At 33.9% G+C, this 22,031-nt stretch overlaps 1 protein-coding gene across 1 annotated transcript; it reads left to right on the plus strand.

The window, feature by feature from the left end:
• The first annotated feature begins 746 nt into the window (after window positions 1-746).
• Window positions 747-21,809, plus strand: LOC129792495 (C-type mannose receptor 2-like). Its single transcript, XM_055831590.1, has 5 exons — window positions 747-1,025; window positions 6,859-7,143; window positions 17,368-17,471; window positions 20,651-20,759; window positions 21,296-21,809. Exons 1-5 carry the CDS (start codon window positions 947-949, stop codon window positions 21,538-21,540), a joined length of 822 nt encoding a protein of 273 aa, XP_055687565.1. The 5' UTR covers window positions 747-946; the 3' UTR covers window positions 21,541-21,809.
• The last annotated feature ends 222 nt before the right edge of the window (window positions 21,810-22,031 follow it).

Raw genomic sequence — 22,031 nt, forward strand, 5'->3', positions numbered from 1 at the left:
ATACATTTTTTTTAAAGATGTTTAATAACTTCTTATTTAGAAACAAAATTAGAACAATTTTATTAGGATTTTATCTTAACACTAAAAATGAAGAAAAAATAATTTACCATTTTATAATTATTCATTAATAATAAATTTTAGAATAAATAAATATTTTTTTTAGAATTATTTTAAATCAATATTGTGTAAAAACAAAACTACCTTAGAAATCTTATATAATTCTAATTGATTAAGGATCAAATGACTAATTTTTGGATAAGGGCAGGAAAATTTTTAATAAGGATAAAAAACTTTTTTAAAAAATTAATTTCAAAAAAATATCAAATTATTTTTAACTAAACTTTTAATAATTATTTGAAGATTAATTTTTCTTATTTCTTATTATTCTTATTTCTTATTAAAATTAAACGTGACCAATTAGAAAAACTCAAATAAAGAAATAAAATGATAATAAAAAAAATAACTTTCAACCCAATTATTGGATCAAAGCAGAATTTAATTTTAAAAAAAAGTCGTTTTGCTAATTGCACTGTAAAATTCGGCAAAAAAGTGATGAATTTGATGGAATTCGGAAAGACACACAAAGTGCATAATTTGAAGAAGAAAAAAAAAGCCTGGCTTTTGGCACGCATCTTGACCTCGAGTTGGCTTCCCCCGAACCTCGAGTGCACAGAGGCCGATCTGCTACTTTTACCTCACAACCAAGAGCCACTCAGTTGGTCTCAGTCCGTGGAGAACCGTGGTGAGCATAAGTTCGTGACAGAGCCTCCTGCCTGAGACATACCCAGTGTGTTGATGCGATATCATTCGAAAGTGATTGTGCGAAAGTCTCTCTTCCCATCCCAAATGTTCAACGTCTCACCAGGCGCGTGATCTTAATTTTCCAAAAAAGGAATTTATTTTATTTTTCTTTCTCTTGTAAATAAATAAATAAAAGTGTGAGGTCATGACGCGAATTTTTGTGCTTATCCTGTGCATTTCGATGGCAACCACGCAGAGGAACGCAAATATTGTTAAAGATCGAGGTAAGTTGATGACATCGTTGCATTGATTTGCCCTTTCCAAGAGCGCGCGCGCGAATCAACGGCGAAAGTTGAATGAAATGTGTTACCGCAGAGGCTGACGACGATATTGCAAGAAAACTCCTCCTCCACACAGATTCAATATTTATTTTTCTTACACGCTCTATTAGGCTCTGTAAGATCTCACGTAAAGGACCCTCCAAAAGATCATCAAAAATAAATTGTTTTCGCAGAAGAAAAAAATCTTCAAACCTTGACTTTTTGCAGTCTCTAACATTCTGATCCAAAAGAATTGTGAAGATTGAGCGCAGTTAGGTACTGCTAATTTCTGCTTTAGATTTATCTGATCTAAACTTATGAGATTTTTCTCAGGTTAAAACATTAATTTTATCGCATAAATTGCATATTACGTAAAAATCAAGTTGATCCGCCGTGGAGACGATATAATTTTATTTGTGCATCTCATCACAAATCGTTGTCGTTTTCTCTCCAACCATAAAATCAATCCGCGTGGCTTAATGATCTCTACGGTTTCAAGCCCACAGTTCTGTGTGAAAAATAAAAAAGCACTTTATTTGGATAAAATTATGATTTTTTTTTAAATAAATTCTGAACGTATTTGATTCGTTTTGTCTTACTGGATCAATTTTTCTTAAATATTATAAATTGAAAAGAAGAATTGTCGGCTCGATGAAAGATGAATTTGCTCTTCGAAATGCCACATTGGGATTACATAAAAAACGTTTCCTTTTATGTCCTAAAATGTGAGTTAAAATGTGTAATTAACATTTTTGGTGTTGTAGGATTAATCCTTCCGATTGCGTCAGCCAAGGGATGGTAGGTCAACCAAAACGCATCCTTTCAATTTTAGGGGCCAGAGCTTTCGACGCTACTGTGCGTCTTCCTCAGTGGTCAATTGTAATTAACCCTTAAAGGATTGAGGTTTTTAACCATTAAACTTTGATCTTAATTTTATCACTTTAAAAAGATTTTCTAACTTTCTACGAACTTAAGCTAATTGAATTTCCCTACACGTAGATGTAGAAATTGTCCCGATATGTTTAATAAATTTTTTTAGTCTGTGTCGATTTAAAAAAAATATAATTGGCCATAGTGGCCAGCAAAATCCTCCAAGGGTTAAAACGTACGAAATTCAATAAAATAGTGCGTAAAAAATACGATTCAAACGAGTAAAATGGAATAAAAGTGTGAAAAATACGTAGAGAATTGGCAAAAGGGTTGTAAAAAAATCATTTCTCTGACGAATTTAAGGATTCTGACTCTTTTACGTGTCTAAATTAATTTTATATTAAGAAATTAATAGAATAAAAAAAGTTAGACAGCTGTACATTCATAAAACAAAACCTTTTTATATTATTGGATTTCTCAAGCTTATCACGCTATATCATCAAATTCTTAAAACTTTATTATCTTTCGAAGATTACGAGAAAGACAGCTTGGTGTTTTCTTTCAATCTTTCTCTATGAAATACTCAGCATAAAGCGCTTGAAGCTGTAGTATGATAAAGCCATTAGTTTGCAGATTTATTAACCTTTCATTAAAAATTAAGCTAATTTTCTAAGACAGTAAATTTCGTGATTAGTCGTATTTAAATCATTGAAATTTTTTTTAAATTTCTTTCAATCATAAAATTGGCAAATTATTTGTGGCATTGATCTGTTTCTCCAAAAAAAGAACTGTTGTTTCGCACCATAAATTCTCATTAGAGATGATCAGAAAAATTGCATAATTTTAGTTTATATTTTCCCCTCCAAAATGGCCATTAATTCCAGTTCCGGCAGAATTTCATTGAAAAAAAAACTGGAACAAAATATTCCTTGATCCAAATAAAAGAAACAACAAAGGTGAGGCTTTTCTGTCAATGAAACAGGTGAAAAGAAAAATTCTCTTGAGCATTCACTGGTCACGGGTGAAAATGCAAAAGATTAACTCATTCAAACGGTGATGTAGAAATTGAAATTCCCCAGATGCAGATTTGATTTCCAAACATCTACAAATCATCCAAATCACTCGAATTTGAATGCAAAATGTCTCTGCAAAAAAATTGTATAATTCCTTCGAATGACTTTTTAGTTGTTAACGACTTTGACGATGTGAGTCTGTGAGTGAAAATGAAAGTGAACATAGTTCTTTTTAGCGACATGCCACAGCGACACGAGGATGCCCTTAAAAGTGTCATAAGTTGCTCCAAATTTAGGTCAAGCTGCGTCGAAAAGTGAGGAATTTTATCCGTCCGTGAAATTAATTAAGACTTCTTGCACGAGGCGTAAATTGCCGGCTTTGCATGGTGCTAAAGACACGGCACGAGGTGTTGTGCAGAAGGCGGATGGATGCGGTCAATCAATTGACCAAGATTGGGCATCATCCTAGCCCCAGGGGAATTTAGCACATTTTCTCAAAAAAAAAAAAAAACTCTGCTGGGGCAAAAAGTGCATCACACAAATAATTTTTGGGATTTTGCAACATAAAATGCTGCTTCGGCGTGAATTGAGTGGACTTTTTTTTTCGAGCTCTTAACGCAAACCCCTTGAGACCAAAGCAAGGGAATCCATCACCCCACATAGTACAATCTTACCCAATAGTCTGCGGTTTGGAAGTGCAATATTCCTGCAATTTCATCCGCGTCTGTGGCATCTTTCTCAAGTGAAGCGGAATTGTGAAACCTTCATTGAGAATCTTTGGAGTTTTACTTGACTCCGACATGCTTCCCTGGACATGCAACAAAAGCCAGTTTTTTCTTCGTATATGGCTTGCAAATCGCCCCCACATTGACCCAAGGTTTTCCCAAATGAACCGGCATCTACAAGTGGTTCGGTTTTCTTCTTCAGAAATGCCACACGCGTGGAGTGTCTTAAAATCCACCACAAAACTCACTCGAGAAGCTTCTCGAATAAAAATAATATTATTGAGCTTTTTTGTGTAACATACATAGCACAAAGTGTTTGGAAATTTGATTTAATAATTTTCATTCATGTCAATGGGTTTAGAAATGAAATGAATTTGCCGCAATAATGAGGAGAATTTGCATAACATCTTAGTTTTTGACTTTGCTATAAATTCACGAATAAAAATGAGAAGCAATTGAATCATTAAATCAGTAGGATGCTGACAAAAAAGCTTCATTAAATTGACTTGTGAATGAAACATTCAAGAAATTAATTGGATTGTCCGGATCGTCCATAAAAAAAGCTTTTGGTTAATTTTTTTTTAATTTTATTTTGCAAGTTAAGCTTTAGGGAAAAATATGCTATTGATCGTTGCTTTTCATTAAAAAAAAGCTTCTTTTTTTCAAGTTGAAAATTTTCACTTTTTGGTACTCTGCATTGTTTTTAAAATTTTGAATTCTTCGTCTGAATGCAAAATCATCCCAAAAAATTAATTTTTGGATTTTTATTTAAAAAATAAAGAAAATTTATTAATTCTTAAGAAGAGATTAAGGACAGACTCTTTTTAATAAATGAAAAGTCAATCATAACGCGTCCAGTTATAAGAGTTGGTGTCCCACAACGTGTAGAAGTTTGTTTATGCGTTGTAATACTATTTGTGAACAATATTAGTAGGCAAAGTTGATTTTTTAGTGAAATTCAGCAATTTGATGCATAAAAATTGTCATATCTCTTGTTCTATAACACCTACAGAAATTTCATGACTAGTTTTGGAAAGGTCTTGAAATAAGCTATAATTTGACATATATCTCAATAATTTTCAAGGTCACCTCCAGAACACAAAATGGCGGATTTTTGTTTCACCAAAACAGTTTTTCGCATTTTTCGTCCTGAAGGAATGGTTCTAGAGGTTTCTGATGTTCTAGAAAGTTGTAGATAATTGCAAAACCTTTAATTTGATACAAAGTTGAGTCAAATCGGACAAGCGGTTCAAGAGATATGGTTCTTAGAACTTTTCAAATGCAAGAATTATTCAAATGGCCATATCTTCTAAACGGCGACATAGATTTTCTTCATTTTCGGACTGGTGACAGATATTGAGTCAGGCTACAACATATCAAAATTTAAAGGAAATCTATAACAGATGTTGGGAGATATTGCCTCTTAAAGTTAGGCAATTTTTGTTTTTGATTTTAGCGCCTCTTGCGGATGTTTTTGGAACTTGGAATGTTCTATACAGTTGTAGGGCTTCTTGAAACCTTTCATTTGATACCAAGATGATCAAAATCGGTCAAGCCGTTCTCGAGTTGTATCGAAAAAACACTTTTTGCTTAAGGCCGCCATATTTGCTAAACCGCTTGACCGATTGTCAAGTATGAATTGTTGATGAAAACGTCTCTCTGAGCTCTACAACATACTAAAATTTCAGACCTCTAGCTATAAGGGAAGTGATTGATAGTATTTCAAAATGGCGGACGGCGGCCATCTTGGATTTTGAAAATGCGAAAAAATGAAATTTTACACCCATATTTCTATAGAAAACTTCAAACCGGAAGTCTCTATCTCTTACCGTTCGAAAGTTATAAGGCAAAGTTTAGGCGACCGGCCGGCAGGCCGGCAGGCCGGCCGGCAGGCCGGCCGGATCAAAAATTTTCCACCACCATTTTCGTAATGTGGGATGTCTAAAACGTGCTCATACCAAGTTTGAACCCGATCTGAGGTGGCCGGTTTTTCCGACGATTACAATACTTGGTGTTGGCCACGAAGTGGAACACCAACTAATACTCTCTACAGAATAGAGCTTTTTTTTTCAAATATCCACTACAGCTTATGTAACATTAAAACCAATTTTTCATTAATTTCCTATTCCTTTTCTTTTGTAGTTAACATTAAATAAAATTTGTCGAGCCCTAAAATAAAAATTCATTGTTTAATTTTTTCTTTTCATTAAAATTTCTCTTTATGTACCTACATGTCGTTCTTGTGTGTATCAATAAAACATTAATTACATCCTCTAGTGTTGCACATGCAAATACGGAAATTCCTGTTGAAAAATGAATGATCAATCAATCCCTGAAAAAAGCTCAATAGACTGCTTCTGTGCATTTGAATGGGTATTTGAATGCAAGGAAATAAAATTGTTCGATAAATGTAATAAAAGGAGGTGAATGAAATGAACATTGATGATGGTAATTTTATGGATTTACAAGAGATTTAGTGCACCTGTCGAGATTGGAATGTTTTTACACACTCAAAGACTATATACCGCGCAAACCTTTTCCCCATTTTCTGCACAACTATCCGGAATATATAGACAAAAGCATCTGCTGGTGGAAACTAACATCATTTATGTTGTATAGATATACTTTCCTTTTTGCCACATTTGTACCTGAGCACAATCTGATATAATCTCATTCTACCGAAGCTATTACACTTTGTGTCTCGCAATTTCACTTTCAGTGGCAATTTTGAGCTCCAAAAAGAGCTCTGACTGAGTCACTCACAGAGAGTAAATTTGTTTCGTGGTACGGACCCATTTGCTGCTGCGGGGGCTTCGCGAGAATTTGTTGTGTACACAGGGAGCAATTTTCTCCTTTTAATTTTCAAAACTACCTCTATACAAAATAATATAAGAAGCATACCACGATGCTATTTCTCCATTCTGCAAATTTATGTGCACGCCTGGAGACGCTCTGTTGTACCCTGCGCTATACGGACACGTGCTTTCTACCTCTTAGAGGGGCCCCTTGTCTCGATATGATGGAATTTATTGAGCTACATCGCATCCAACTTTGTTGTTTGCCATGTTCGCAACATGCGATATTTAGGAATTTTCATAGAAATTAATTCTCTTGGAGCTTCGAGAAAAAAAAACGAAACTTTGACGTTTGCAAGATTATCTCTGTACGGGTGCTTTCTTCTCCTTGCAGGAGATGGGAACAACGAATTGATGCGCCAAAATAGAATAACGCAGAGGATCCTTGCAAATTTCCTGGAAAGGAGACTCTTTCCACATCGTCGGCCTCAGCAGAGTATTCCCACAATTGACGAAATCCTACCATTGACGACTCAGTCGCCCCGAAATATCCAACCAAAACTACCTGACAAGGAGGATGATGATTCCCAGCAGACCGACGATGTGGAGCAAGAGTTCCTGCAGAGTGTCGAGTCTGAGCATTGGGATAACTTCTACAATGACGATGATTTCGATGAAGGCAGGTGCTTTTCCTCCTTTTCTTTTATTCCTTCTCCACTTTCCTCTTATTATTTTCTTATAGAAATCATCCCTCTAAAATATTTTTTATCTCAAATTTTTACTTAAAATTATTTTTAAAAAAGAATCTTAACGAAATTGGAAGAATAGCTGGGAAATCTGTACCAAATTTCTTTTAAAATCAAATTTTTTAAGATGTGAAATATTCTACATTCGAAAGCTTTTTCCTTTAAGAAAGCTTTCTGATAAATATCACAAGAAAATAATATTGTACGTTGGATATTATGCTGATTTTCAACAAAAAAAAATCATAAAATTTTGAGAAAATCAGCTATTAAAAATTTTAATTTATACAACAAATATACTCAACTTGAAACCAAATTTCTTACCGCCTCAAACTCATTTCCATAAAATTTTCAAAATTTTCACGATGTGCTCAGTTAATTCAAATCTTATTTAAAAGCAAAAAAAATCGTCTTCGAATCTTCAGATCTTGCTGTTCAAGACTTTTTCTCATATCCTTCTTAACATTCAAATAACATTTTCAGCATCTTTTTATTTAGAAAAAAATAAACTTTAAACCAGGAACACTTTTTATTAAATATTGAAAGATCACGCAAGGTATTGAATACCAAAAATAACTTCCTTGAATATCTTTTAAATACTCTTTGATATTTTCTTATGCCCATTAACAAAATTTATTCCTTCTCATTGACGCTTTTTGCACAATTGAGAAATAATATTTGAATTTCTTATTCTTTGTTATTAATTCCATGGCTTTTTTTACTCGCGAAGGAATTTCACACTTGCTTTCATGAGTAGAGAGCTTAAAATTATATACACCTAAGTCATTGCATAAAATTATGATATCTTATGAATGAACGTACAATTATCATAAAACGCGAGAATTTATTGAATAGCATTAAGGGAAAACACACACTATTTGTATTTTCCCCATTTTTCTCCACTAAAACGCGACACATTTAGTGTGAGAATATTTATGCAATTTATTTAAAGAAGCAAAAAGCTGCCACATTACCTTTTTGACCTTATAAAAATAATTGAGGTATTTTTTTGCTGATTGCCCAATGGAATCACTTAATCGAATAGCATGAAAGATGCAATCTCCATTGCGAGCTATCTTACGATTATTTCAGTTTTTTTGTGGATGATTTAGCTACTTTGGGCAATCGATGGTAATCCTTAATTATTGTTAAAGAGCCATGTAAGGCTCCTGGGGTGGAGTTGAATAAAAATGAAAGCTCTCAATTAACGGCAACAATGAAAGCCATGGCGACAAAATGCAAAAAAATATGCATAAATAAGAGAAGTTATAAAAGAAAGGTTTGAGTTTAAAAGGTCATGGCTGAAAAGAGTGCCAACACTTAACCCACTGTGGATAACACCCACTCGGAAAACTAATTTATTTATATACGAATGCTTAAGACTGGCAAGCACGCATTGAGATTCCTCAACGCATTGCAATGCGACTCTTTGTTTACTTTGGGGATTTTTTAAATGCTTTTATGCTTTATTTTGAGGATGTTCCGGTTGCATAGAAAAGAACTAAACTAATTTTAGAGATATAAACATAAATTTATTTTCTGACTAGAACTTTTTTAAGCTTCCTTTTCAAGAAAAAAGGGGAAAAATAAGTTAATCGGGAAGCTTTTTCTTCAGACAAATTGAAAATTCTCACTTTCGGTATTGCGGGAAAGTCTTTCTACCTGTAAAGCTCAATTCCTTAGAGACTGAGTCTCAGGAAAAATTATAGGGCGGAAAATTTCAAAGGAATAACCTATGTTGAAAAGTTTAAAAATGGGAAATCGAAAAAGCTTAAAAACCGCTTTAGATGTCAGTCGGGTAGAATTTTTTTGCTGTGCATTTGGGCGGGTATAGTTTACGACTTTTAATAGATTCTCAAAACAATTTCATAAATTACGTTTCGATGGTTTTTTTCCCTCTTCATCAGGCCTACAAAATGTGATAATTCTTTTTCTAGTTTAAGGAAATTATAAATTTTCAGATGATTCTTAACCTTTCTCTGACTTTCTTAGAATCTCTATATAACTCATTCCGAAAAAAATCAAAAACTTTAAAAATTTAAAAAAAAATCTTTGTTTTATAACTCCTAATTCTTCTAAATCTATGTGTTGGAGGAATTTATTATAAATTCTACGCAATTCATTAGCATTTTCATTTCTTTGATTTATTTTTCAAGCATATTTGTGAAGATACGCACCGCAGAAGCACCTAAAGATGAACAATGATAACCTTTCTGTAGCATTCCAATAAGACATTTTTTTAGTGCCTCTTTAAACCTCCGCTGGTATTGATTTATATTTCCTCAGTCGAAAGGTCAGGCACATCTTGTAAATATTTCAACATACCAATCTCAATTAGAGACCCATCATTTAGCCATCTTAGAGGTCTTGTTGCGACTTGAACGCAGAGGTGCGAAGAACTGAAGGAGAAGCACACAGTGCAAAAAAGTAATTAAATGTTATTTAAATTGCATTATAATTGCTAAAATGGAATTCATTCGGATTATGTTTTTCTTGAGATGTTTGTGTGAAGATTCTTTTTTTTTTCTCTCTCTGAGAAATACCCAGAGTGGCCTTCCAAGGACGTCTGTGTCGATGATGATGAACCAGAACGAGATTTCTGCTCTAATCACTCGCAATCATTCGCTATATATTGAATGAAAATTTATATTATTGCTTCTTTGAGTCAATTATTTTCTTGAAATATATCCTGAATTATCGTGAGAAGATTATATTCACTTTTAGCTTGTTCTTGGATCGTATTTCCAATTAAATAGTCGCTCGTGCTAGACTTCTAAAGTTCGTGATCATATAGGCAAGATTAGAAATGATTGGATGGATTGGATGATCGTGGTCTGATCGCAGCATAGCACGTGTCTTAGCATAGGCCTTGTTTACCACGAAAATTGGCTGAAGATCGCTTTTTTTGGGTGATATATCACAAAAATATTAATAGCTAATTTAGCTGGATAATCAATTAGGAATCCATCTGACATTGACATTTTCACATTTTTTTTTGCCTCATCTTTGGACGTCTTCGTAATTCCTTCCTCAACTCCCCAGGTATTAGAAGACAGCTATATAGCAAATTTTTTTTTAGCACATCCATGTGACTTTCTGTGAGATTGTTTCCCTGACATGCAAAACCAGTTTTGGAGAGCGCCATGGGGCATTTTCTTTCACGTTGCGCCTCAAAATCAGTGAAAGTTTCCACACACCGCATCTTCATCTGGGCGATCGCTTTTTTGCCCATACCCGCGTGAATCTTGCACCTTGAGCCACACAGTTTGAGTGCATATATTTCTGTAATCATATGATTCCACGTGAGGAGCATCACCGCACAAATTCCATGTCATGGCTCTTACATCATCTTGCAGACGCCTCAATCGCCTCAATTCTCTGCAATGTACTCCCAAAAATGTGAACAACATTCCAGCCTCTGACATCACTGAGATGATCAATCATTCCTTCTGGATGTTCTTCACGAATTTCTGGCTGCGATTTCCCAATGAAAGCTAAAGAGCTGTTGCTGGCTCTCAAGTCAACAAATCATTCCCAAAAAGCTTTTCGCAACTTTCCTAATGGGAGCACCTTTAAAACGCCCAACCGCCCAACTTTCTGTGGAAATTTCCTACAAATCGACATGTTTTTTGGGGGTCTATGTGCTTCACTTTGCCACTTACACGAAGCTCTGTTGTTTATGACATTTAGAAGATGTTCTCTTGACGACATTTTGATGCTGAGATGAGAATTTAAAAATTAACCAAAAAGATCGCGCATCTTTAGCTCCCCTATTGTGACGGAATGCTAATTAGTTTAGTCATTCCTTCAAAAGTAATTTATTTCGGCAATTTTTAGCAAAGAGAACTTATTCGTGATTAATTTGTTGTTAAAAAATGTTAAATATTCGTAATACTGGATAAAATTCCGAATAATATATATTTAAAAATAAATGTACATAATGATGAACAGCAGGGTATTGACGGGAACATTGGTCGTGATGTTAAAAAGCGGATTTCCTGGTACATTATACAAATGTTTTGTGCCTTCATTTATTGGCTGTGATATGCAAGAAATTTAAATTAGGCTTAGAGGGTTTTTTCAAGCAGGTTTGCAACTTGCTCCCTGACTCAATACAATTCTCATAATTTTACATAAAAAGAAGTATGTGCTGTAAAGAAAGTACATTGTACCATTCATAGAAAGAGTTATATGCAAATGTACAACATATGGGGAACGGTCCCAAGTTGTAACGAATTTTGATTTTTAAATTAACGTCAAACTTAAAAGAATTAAAGTCAATTTAGAATGGGTTAGAATGGACTGCAAACTACAAAAAACGTCAAAAAATAGAAGAAATGTCAAATATGTGAAAAAATGTGAAACGTTCAATAATAAATGTCAAACATTAGAATTAAAGTTAGAAAAGAAAATTAAACGTCAAGCTAACCCTTAAACGGAAAAATTCGAATATATTCTAGCGCTTTTCCGGAAAATGACAACACTTTTCTTGAATATTTAACTATGCTTTACAATTACTTAAAAAAATAAATGTAATAACGACCTGGAGCAATTTCCTATGTATTATTGCATATGATTTTTTCTTGGATTTTTTTGTACAATGTTCTCTTTATTCATTCTTAGATTAAAATTCTAATGTTTCAAGCGATGATTCTGATAAAAATCTTTACTTTTCTTTTTCTATTCTAAAACAAGAGTTTGATGTTCAGAAAAATAGTCAGAAAGATCTCTGAAAAAGCCTGGAAAAGTAATTTTCCTTCAAAAATCCAAATAAAGATTGAATATTTAGAAAGATAAAAGATTTTTCCCAGAATACCAAAAATCTTATAATTGGCGAATTGTAAAAAAAGAAAAGATTTATATCAGAATCTATCTAAGCCGTTAAAAGGTTAAATACAACCAGAAAATTCCCCAATGCAGTAAATGAGTTTGATGAAATTGTGTAAAAACAACAAAACTCTCAAATAAACTATTCCTTCAAAATGAAACTCTCCATGTAATTTGAAATTCAAGTTCAAATTCCCAGCCTGAAAGTGAAATGGTGTATTAGCAGTCTCGTTTTGGCAATAAAACTTTATAAATTGTTTTGAAGAAATCACTGAAATTTCAAATGGGAAGACTCTAGCCAATAAATTTCAGATCTTTCCCATTAAATCTCCTACGGAGCATAAACTACTTTGAATTGCAAAATATTCTATTCTGAGAGGGAGAAAAAAAAGACTCTATAAACGAGATCTCGGGGATCGAGTTATTTCCATGAATTCCGCGGGAATATGCCGAGAGAGGAAAAAAGATTCAGCGTGTTACCTCTGACCTTTCAAAAGAGCGCAGCGATCTTCTTCATTTTTACGCAAGAAAGATGGCATATTTTGAGAGAAATTAAAATCTCGTTATTGTAAAGGGAGGGACCATACGCGCAGAGATCTCTAATTTGGGCTTTCAGACTGATTGAAGTGATTCATGAAGACTTACAGCCACTTGTCTTACAATCGGCTAAGGTGGATTCAGGTGCTTTGGATTGTATATTTGTATATAGATGGGAGGTAATTGATCCAGAGGAGATAATTGTAATGCCATTTGAGTGTGAAGAAATTCTATTTTTTCTACCGGGCAATGGCGTGTAAGACTCTCTGGGGGGACTTTCTCTGTAGCTTTTGAGCGTCTGTCGTCACAAGGTCTTTCGCGAGCATCAAGAAGCCACACACAGGTCTGACCATGGCGCGCGAATGGATGCTGCGGACTTGTCGAGCTTGTTGGTGAGGTAGAGACCGTCAGTTGGTTGCCCACAGTGACTCCAGTCGCACACCTCAAGCAGCATCCGGCACCATGAATCTCCTCGAGATCACCTCTGTTGTGCTGATTCTGCACCTCTTTGTAGCAACAGTTGCTGATACGAAACAATCACCGCCCATAGGTTCGTGTTCGTTCCATAAAATGTATCAAAAAAGCTCAATTGATCACCTTTCTTTGGGAGTTGTGTGTGTCGTGAATTAGTTGTTTGTGATGTTATATAGCGCATTTTGACTTGTTGAAGAAAAAAAAAGGTGAACAACCATGTGATGGCTAAGAGAAGTGGCAAAAATTCAACTTTACTTTCTCCCAACGCGAATCTCTTTCTCGAACTCGATCTCATTTGCGGCCTCGAGATATCACAATTTGAATACCGCGTGAGACAAGAAATTAAAACACACCAGAAACCGACAGTGAATGGGGATTAAAGTACAACCAATAAGAAATTTGTCTTCACTCTCTTGCACGTTCAATTTGTAATTAATGAATCGCCCCAGTCTTAAGGTCATTTTCGGTCGTTCGCGTTTATTGAGAAAAATTCCATCTGCATTGATTTATAAAATTGTTTTATTTTCCTCTTTCCGCAAAGACTGAATTGACGAGGAAAACTGTAGTTGAAGACATTCAACAACATCACCCATTATTTTCATTATAAACCCATCAACTGGATTTCTTAATAGCTTTTCCACTTCTTTTATCACAACAAATCGAGTCTAGTTGAGTGAAATTTTTCCCTCATACTCAGCCTAATTGGCCACAAGACAATTGCATTTACCGAAAAGTGTTGAAGTACATCGAAGAAAAAACACTCAATTCCACCTACGAGACTTATATATTTTTTGATTTGTGCCTGTGTGAGCAATTGCGTAAGACGTGAATCTCATTGAAGGTCTCTTTCATAATTTGGCCAATGCAGGGGGCAATTGAAGAAAATTTGGAATTGAATTTGTATTATTGTTCTACCTTCACAAAGTGCAATTTCACAATTGAATTAAATTGAATAAATTATGCGAATATTGTAATGAAACTTATCGTGAATTGGAGTGTTTTTGTGATATGTGGTGGGTGTTTAAGGATTAATTTTAAATGATTGTTTAGTCCTTTAAGAACCACAATTTACTACAGTGAATTTAAATTAGAATTAGTGATTGTTTTTGCCTTACTTTGAGCTTAATTTAATTTAATTTTATTATTTTTTCAATTTCGATTTAAGTCTTTCGAGAATTTTTCATTTATTTGTCTTTGAGAATACTTCTTATGGTCGTAGAATGTTAAGAATTAACTACGAAAATTTTTGAATTTTTTAAACTAATACAATGTAGACGCCTGGTACAAGTATGTATTTCTCAAAGCTCAGAACAGCAAGAAAAGCTTTCATTTTCAAAGGAGTTTTATTGTCACATTTTTACATAAAACGTCAATAAATATCGTAAATTATAACGAGTTATGTATTTGGTAACCAACATATTTTTATTTAAATGAGGTTGTATGTGAAGAATTGATCAAGCGTGGATTAAGATATCTTTGATGCCGTCATCCTAAGCTGTGTCCAATTTATTCCACTTTTGATATTTTTTGTAAATTCTTTCTTTTTGTATACAACTTTCCTTTTCTATTGAATTAAGTAATAAAAAAAACTTAAAATTCTTTCATATTTCAATTAAAAAAGCTAAAGAATCGATTTTTAAAAAATAATTTTATAAGTCTCAATTTACGAGATTTAAAGAAATAACTTTGCCTTACAAAACGATAACATTTCGCTTTATTCTTTACCGCTTTAACTCAAAATTGTGTAGGTATCTCCCCTCTATAAAAATTAAATTAAAAAATTACTTTCAAAAAGATTTCTTTTCTTTAAACTTCCTGATTATTTTAAAAGAAATCTTTCTTGTAACGACTTTTTAAAACACCTGATTATTATCAAATAATGAGATCATGAACCAAATACAGTGATGTGTCGTAGTATTGAGCTTTTTAATCTTAAGTTTCCGATGCAATGAGAAGTTTCTTTCAATATTTAAAGCAGGGAGAATTATTAAAACTAAAATCTTAATTAGAAAAAGCTCCCAATAAATCGAAATCTACAAAGCACTAATGTCTCACAATCTCGGTAATACTCTGGGACACCACTGTATCACATTAATGATCTCATTACCTGATGGCTAATCAGTATATTTAATAGAGAGAGAAGACCTACTTCCAATTTTGAAGTATTGCCTAAATTGACTTAATCAGTTGCGATCACTTTCTTTTTAGTCACACCGCGCGCGCTATTTTCCCTCCTAATCGAGTGCTGTTGGTGCATTCCGTTAAAAGACCTCTTCACCGCAGCCTCTCCATGAATAAAGCATCTCTTTTGCATAATTTGTAGAAGCACCGTGCGATTGCGCAATTTTCCCACTGTGTTGTTGACGCGTGCTCGAGTGTGAGAAAGCGTCTGAATCTCCACATAATTGCAACTTGCACTTTGCATCCAATTAACCATCATATTCACCAACAACAATCAAACTATTCATGCACCATTGTAACAACAAATAGCTACATACAAATTAGTGGGATAGAGACCTTTTTGGCTCGTGTCTCTTAATTATATTTATGGAGTTAGTGTCCATTGCGCAAACTTAAAGACAAAGATGATCTTGACTTTTTTTTCATTCACCCACAGAGCACTCTTTTGGATTTCTATAGCTGCATAAGCTCCTTTTTATGCACTATAAATCCTAATTCACATACTTCTCACACTAGTCCATGCGAAGATCAAGATTACGTGGTTTTAGGAAAAAAGATTTAGCAAGAAGAGTGGTTAATGAGATATTTTCATCCATTGTCAATTATTATAAGTCATTGCGTCGTATTTTTCACTTTAATAGCCCATGGAAAATCTGTGGCGATTTACAAAACGCTTCATTAGAGTGCATAATCGTCTGTTGGCAAAGTTAATGCAATAGGAGAGAGCTTTGCGAATCATCGCAAGACGCGCCACAACTTAATTGTGACGTCCATTCGTATTACCTAATAAATCGTTCATCGATCTGTAATATATTTCCTGTCATATAATCAGTCCACATTGCTTTGATGGAATGTCTCCTGGATCTGATGCAGTATTTTTCTTAGAGTGTAACACTAGTAATAGTGCACAAAATTATGTCATCTCTAAGGCAGGCGTAAATCACAGGCATGTGCAGTAAATAGTTAAGCAATGGAAAATAATTTATTCTATTACTTTTCATGATTTTAAACTGCCTTGTTCTTCAAATTTTAAAGTCTTTAACTTCTCTTACTTCTTACTTGATCATGATTATTATAAGTAAAAGAAGAAAGAATCAAATGTGAGTAAAATTCAAGATGTGAAAAGAAGTCTATTTACTTTTGATCAGGTAAAAATACACAACCAGACAGAAAGAAAATATTGTTAAAGATTTTAAAAATATTCAAGAAAAGTCATTTTCTCTACACAATCCCTCAAGTTAAAAGATCAGCGCTGAAACCAATAACGGAAAGGACAAACGCAGGATTTTTTTTCTTCTTTCTTCCTTTAATTCCTTGTTTTTTTTTAATCAGTTGTTATTTCCGAGATAAACGCCATGATATATTCGCAAGTTTTTATAAAATTGAGACATTGTGAATTAAAAGAGCCTGAAGATTGCCTGAAGAGAACAATAAACATTCACGAAACGTCAGAAAGTTTGTATTTCGACCAGGAATAACACAAAGGAAATCAATTTAATTCTAAACAAATTAATTTCTAAATATTTGTTTTAGAAAACAATTTCCACAAATTTTTAATAAAAATTAGTTCACGTTGTGGAATAATCAAAACTAAATTAACTTCTTTCCAAAAAATTTTTGAACTACAATAAAAGTAATTTTAAAGAGTTACATTGTAAATTTACTAGGAAAACATAAATATTGTTTTCTCAGAGCTTTCGACTTGACTTTAAAAAAAAAAAACTTAAATTTTCGAGACTTTCAAATCAATCTTCTTTCTTTGAGAGCAAGATCTCTATGGCAAGACCAATGTGGAACATATTTCGTAGAATTGAATGAGAACTAATTACATTCCTTGTGCGCAAAAATGTACAGCACTTATCTGTTCATCGTGAATTGGAGTATACAAGTAAAGGTATAACCTGTCTTGTAAAACAAATCGAAATGAAACGTCGTGGAATCTTGCAGAAAAGTCCAACTTGATGACCTTGTGGTGCAGCAAAGAAAAAGAATAATATGCTATATTACAAATTCTAATATATACCTTTTGGAAGCCCCTGAAATGTCGTCCCAGATTCGCACGCTGAACATAAACAACACACCCGCAAGATCAGCGAGATACGATTTGAAAATTACTTAATTCCATCTCTCCGTCTCTGCAGATTGCCCAAACTGTGTGGATGAATCTCAATTGACACCAAATAGATGGACAATGCCGCTGCTAAAGCTAGGTGAGAAGCGCTACTACCTGGGAGTCTTCTTCAGGGTGAGTATTCCTCTATATAGTTCTTTTTTTTTCCATCAAATCGTGCCGCAATTGCTGTCCAAATATTTATTGTCCGTGATTCCTCAAAGTCGCTCACCTCCCGGTGTGGAAGCACGACGTGACATAACGAGGTCAAGTGTGGCGGCGGCGGTAGTTTTTTTTCATTTGCTCCCCAATTGCAGATCATTGAGCGATAGTAGAAGCAATTTTTCGTCATTTGCACCTGGCGTGAAATCAAACGAGGCGGAAGCAATTGCCTTCTGGCAATCCTTCTCAAACTTACAGAGAAGTTCTCGTTGAAATATAGCTTTTGGCTTTTTCAAGAGCTTTTTTTGTACCTACATAAGGATGAATTCCATGGAATTTCACGAAGTTATGTGGAAGCTTTTGAAGCTATATTATACAGAAGCAATTGAAATTACATTAACAGCTTCATTCTTTTTTTTTTAGTTAATTCTGCAATTTATTGAGTAGCTAAATGTTTATTACTTTTGAAAAAAATACTTGAGAAAAAAGTTAAACTTTTGCAAAGCACCGTACTTAAAATTCGCACCTGAAATAGCAAGGTCGATGATATCATTCAAAAAATGTCAAAATTGAAATTTACGAAAAAGTACTCACTTGAAAAAAATGTTTAACCACAAAAATGTATGTAAATCATGATTTATTAGTTTTTTGAGGAGTTCTCAACATGATAAAATTTGCAAGTCAAATTTCTCAATTAATTTGGTTAATTTTCTTAGTTTGTAGGACTATTAAATTAAAACATTGTTGTTTTATCAACTAGCATAGAACCAGATTATTATTTTTTTCCTGGAGTTTTGTTTAAAAGTTCTCGATAGTAAAGTCAATTTTCAAGCAATTTTCTTGAAACTTTGTGTAAAGGTAAAATTTCTAAAATTATTTTGTTCAATTAATTAAAATGCAAAGATTTTTTTTTTTAAATGTACTTTTTTGACAAAAGTCATGAACAATTTTGGGACTAAAAAATATTGATAAATTCCTTAATTTCGTCAGATTCAATACAACTTCCAATTAAGAAATTAAGCAAAGGAATAAAATGATCAAAATATTAGTTTTAAAACAAATCATTTATGGTGCTATGCAGGAAAAGAATGTCAAGAGAAAATGATCATGACATTTTTTCCTGACATTTTTTTGTCATTCCCTCTCACTCCCACTAATGTATTTCTGTATCTTTCGTCTTTCTCTGACGCATGCTTCCGACATTTTCATCATTCTTTTCTGTGCACTCAACATGTTTTTCATTTCGTATTATTTTCTCAGTATTTGGGGATATTTTTCCATGAAAAAGTGAAAATGGGCTTTGCTGAAGTGTTCTCAGTGCCAGGAAAGCCGTCAAAAGTGGAAATTTATGGTCATTTAGCGGCCAAATATGTGAAAATGCGCAAAGTGAAAAATCAAAACATTCTTTCCCTGACCAATTTTTACGGGATATTTTTCTGTATTTTCACGACACAAATCACTTCCTGCAGGTTTTTTGGACTTTCCCGCAGGTCATCTGCAACACGGAAGGTCTGTGTGGGGGGCAGGAAAATGCTTCCTGGGTGGTGGAATCCCACCTGAACGCGGAAAAACTTTGTCCGGGAGTGAATGTTTTGCTGTCGAACTTCACTGTTTTCACTTATTTGGCCAATAAATACCCCCGATTTTCCACTTTTCACACCTTCACGGGCACTTAGAACACTTCCACAAGCCACTTTTCACTTTTCCCAAGCTAAAATATCACAATTTACAGAGAAAATTGCAGAAAACTAACAAATACGTTGACTTCACAAGAGCTGGAAAAAGAATGACAGAAAAAAACATGTTCCTGCGACATTCTTTTTCAAGCTCTTGCGAAGTCAACACGTTTCTTATTTTTCGTCAATTTTCTCTGTGAATTGTGATATTTTATCTCGGGAAAAGTGAAAAGCGACTTGTGGAAGTGTTCTAAGTGCCTGTGAATGTGTGAAAAGTGGAAAATCGTGGGTATTTAACGGCCAAATAAGTGAAAACAGTGAAGTTCGACAGCAAAACATTCACTCCCGGACAAAGTTTTTTCCGCGTTCAGGTGGAAGGTTGGTGACCCCAAGCCGACCTTCCCTATGCAGATGACCTGTAGGAAGGTACAAAAAGCCCCAAGAAGTGATTTGTGTGGTGAAAATCCGAAAAAGAATCCCGTAAAAATTGGTCAGGGAAAGAATGTTTTGATTTTTACTTCGTACATTTTCACATATTTGGCCCATAAATGACCGTAAATTTCGATTTTTCACTGTTTTCCTGGCATTGTGGGCTCTTTAGCTAAGCATTTTCCACTTTTCTTTGGGAAAATACCCCCAAATGTCGAGAAAATTCAAGGAAATAAAAACATGTTGTGTGCAAGAAAAAAAGCATGCCATGAAAAAAAAATGTCGTCATCCATGCGTGGAAGAAAGACGAAAGATATGAAAATACATTAGTGGGAGTGAGAGGGAATGAAAAAAAATGTCAGGAAAAAATGTCATGATCATTATTTCTTGACATTCTTTTCCTGCATAGCACCATTAACGCTGTGAAGAAGATTTTTTTTTTGAATTTATAGAATAATCAAAATTTAATTATAAACCAATTTCTGGCCGAAAATTCAATTTTCATTCTTAAGAACGTTAATTTAATTTTTTCTCAAGAAAAGTAAGTTCATCAAAATTTTCGAAAGACAAATAATGGGCCTTATTCAGCGACCAAGAAACCCTTGAAATTCGCTTGAAATCTTTAAATTTCAGTACAAAATTTAAAGATTTCAAGGGTTTCTTGGTCGCTGAATTAGGCCCAATATCTTAAAAGTAAAAATATTTTAAGAGAATTATTTAAAATATGAATTCTTCTTCATTCTATCTGCTTTTATCTGTTAAAAATCCAAAAAAGAATGCTAAAAACAATTCTAAAAAAAATTGGGTTGCTAAAAGCGTCAAATATTTGTTTTCCATAAAAACGATGAAAACCTTCTTTCAAAAATTGATTTCTTTTGTATTTTTTAATTGAAAAAGAAATTGAGTTTTTTTGTTATTATTAAACCAGCAGTTTCAGGTCGCTCCAGTTGCTCTTTTAAGTTTTTCCTCACATTATTGTGTTGGAAATTGATTGTTTTTTTTGTTCGCTTGAAATTGCATATTTCATGTTGATTTTCTTCCTTGCAGGCAAATTGGTTCAGAGCGGCACAGTACTGTCGATTCCATGGGATGCATTTGGCCAGTATATCCTCACAGGAGGAGAACGACAAGCTGGAGAAGCACATTCGTGATTTCGGTAAATATTGCCACAAGAAATAACCCCCCACAAACCCCCCCCACAAACCCCCCCCCACCAAAGCCCAAAAACGCACTTCTCTCAAATTAAATTAAATTCCATAACATATTGATTTCCTCTCAGACGTCTCATTGAGAAGTAATTCTTTTTGGGAGATTTCTCAGGGGATTCCATTGGGTTGAGCAATTCCGGCAAAAGTTGTCCCCGAATTGTGGATAAAGCATCCTGAGAAGGATTTTTTTCTTTTTTTCAATCTTAAGACTTTTTCCTCCATTTTTATTAAATTTTCTCTTCCATATAAAAAGGTTAAATTGAGAGAAAATTTTGATGCTTGAGAGTCGAGCGTTGGTTTATTAGTCATACGTACATATCTACTACTATATATAATTTCTGAGAAATTCAATTCAATTTGCAAAGAGAAATTTTTCACGAGAAAATCAAATTTTCCACTAGCGAGTTTTTTTAATTTTTTATTTCCATGCGCTTCAGGCAATATTTTTCATTTAATAAGCATAAATGTACATTTTTTTTATTAGGGTTCGGAAATGAACACTTCTGGACTTCGGGCACTGATCTTGCGGAAGAAGGAAGTTTCTTCTGGATGTCCACAGGGCGTCCGATAACATTTACAAATTGGAATGCAGGTGAACCCAACAATTTCCGGTATGAGAATGGTGAGGAAGAAAATTGCCTGGAACTGTGGAATCGTGATGGAAAGGGGCTCAAATGGAATGATTCCCCGTGTAGTTTTGAGACATACTTCGTCTGTGAGGTACAGTAAAAATCAACTCAGAGGATTCCACTATTTTGAGATTGAGAGACCACAATTTGAGGAACAAAAGAGCTTTCTGGGGAGCATTTAAACACAGGAATTTCCATCATTTTTTCTTCTCTTGAAGCTGTCATCGAATCAAACTGAAACGGACACCAATCAGTTATTGATGTATACTTAATAATTAAGTGATGATAAGATTAAAAAATCCCATGTAAATATACGAATAGCTTATTCCAAATCTTGTAAGATTAGCAATAAATACTTTTTACGATGAATTTTCATCTTTTTTTTTTTGGGCAAAAATTTCAAGTTGACAATTGTCAGGGAAAATTCCTAGAAGAGCTTTTTACGCATTCTTGAGTATAATTTGAGATTTTTAGTGACCTTCAAGGGTGTAGCCAGGAACGTATTTAGGTGTTTTATCTCCTTCAATGCCTAGGCAATTTAAGTTTTTCTTTTTAGATACAAAATAAATTATTTTCATGCTAAAATTTTAA

Source organism: Lutzomyia longipalpis, chromosome 3, assembly GCF_024334085.1.
Source record: "Lutzomyia longipalpis isolate SR_M1_2022 chromosome 3, ASM2433408v1".
Classification (NCBI taxonomy): Eukaryota; Metazoa; Arthropoda; class Insecta; order Diptera; family Psychodidae; genus Lutzomyia; species Lutzomyia longipalpis.

Coding starts and splice junctions, on each gene's coding strand:
- LOC129792495 (XM_055831590.1), top strand. CDS start 947: ATGACGCGAATTTTTGTGCTTATCCTGTGCATTTCGATGGCAACCACG. Junction 1,026..6,858: donor AAATATTGTTAAAGATCGAG/GTAAGTTGATGA, acceptor TTCTCCTTGCAG/GAGATGGGAACAACGAATTG. Junction 7,144..17,367: donor TGACGATGATTTCGATGAAG/GCAGGTGCTTTT, acceptor CCGTCTCTGCAG/ATTGCCCAAACTGTGTGGAT.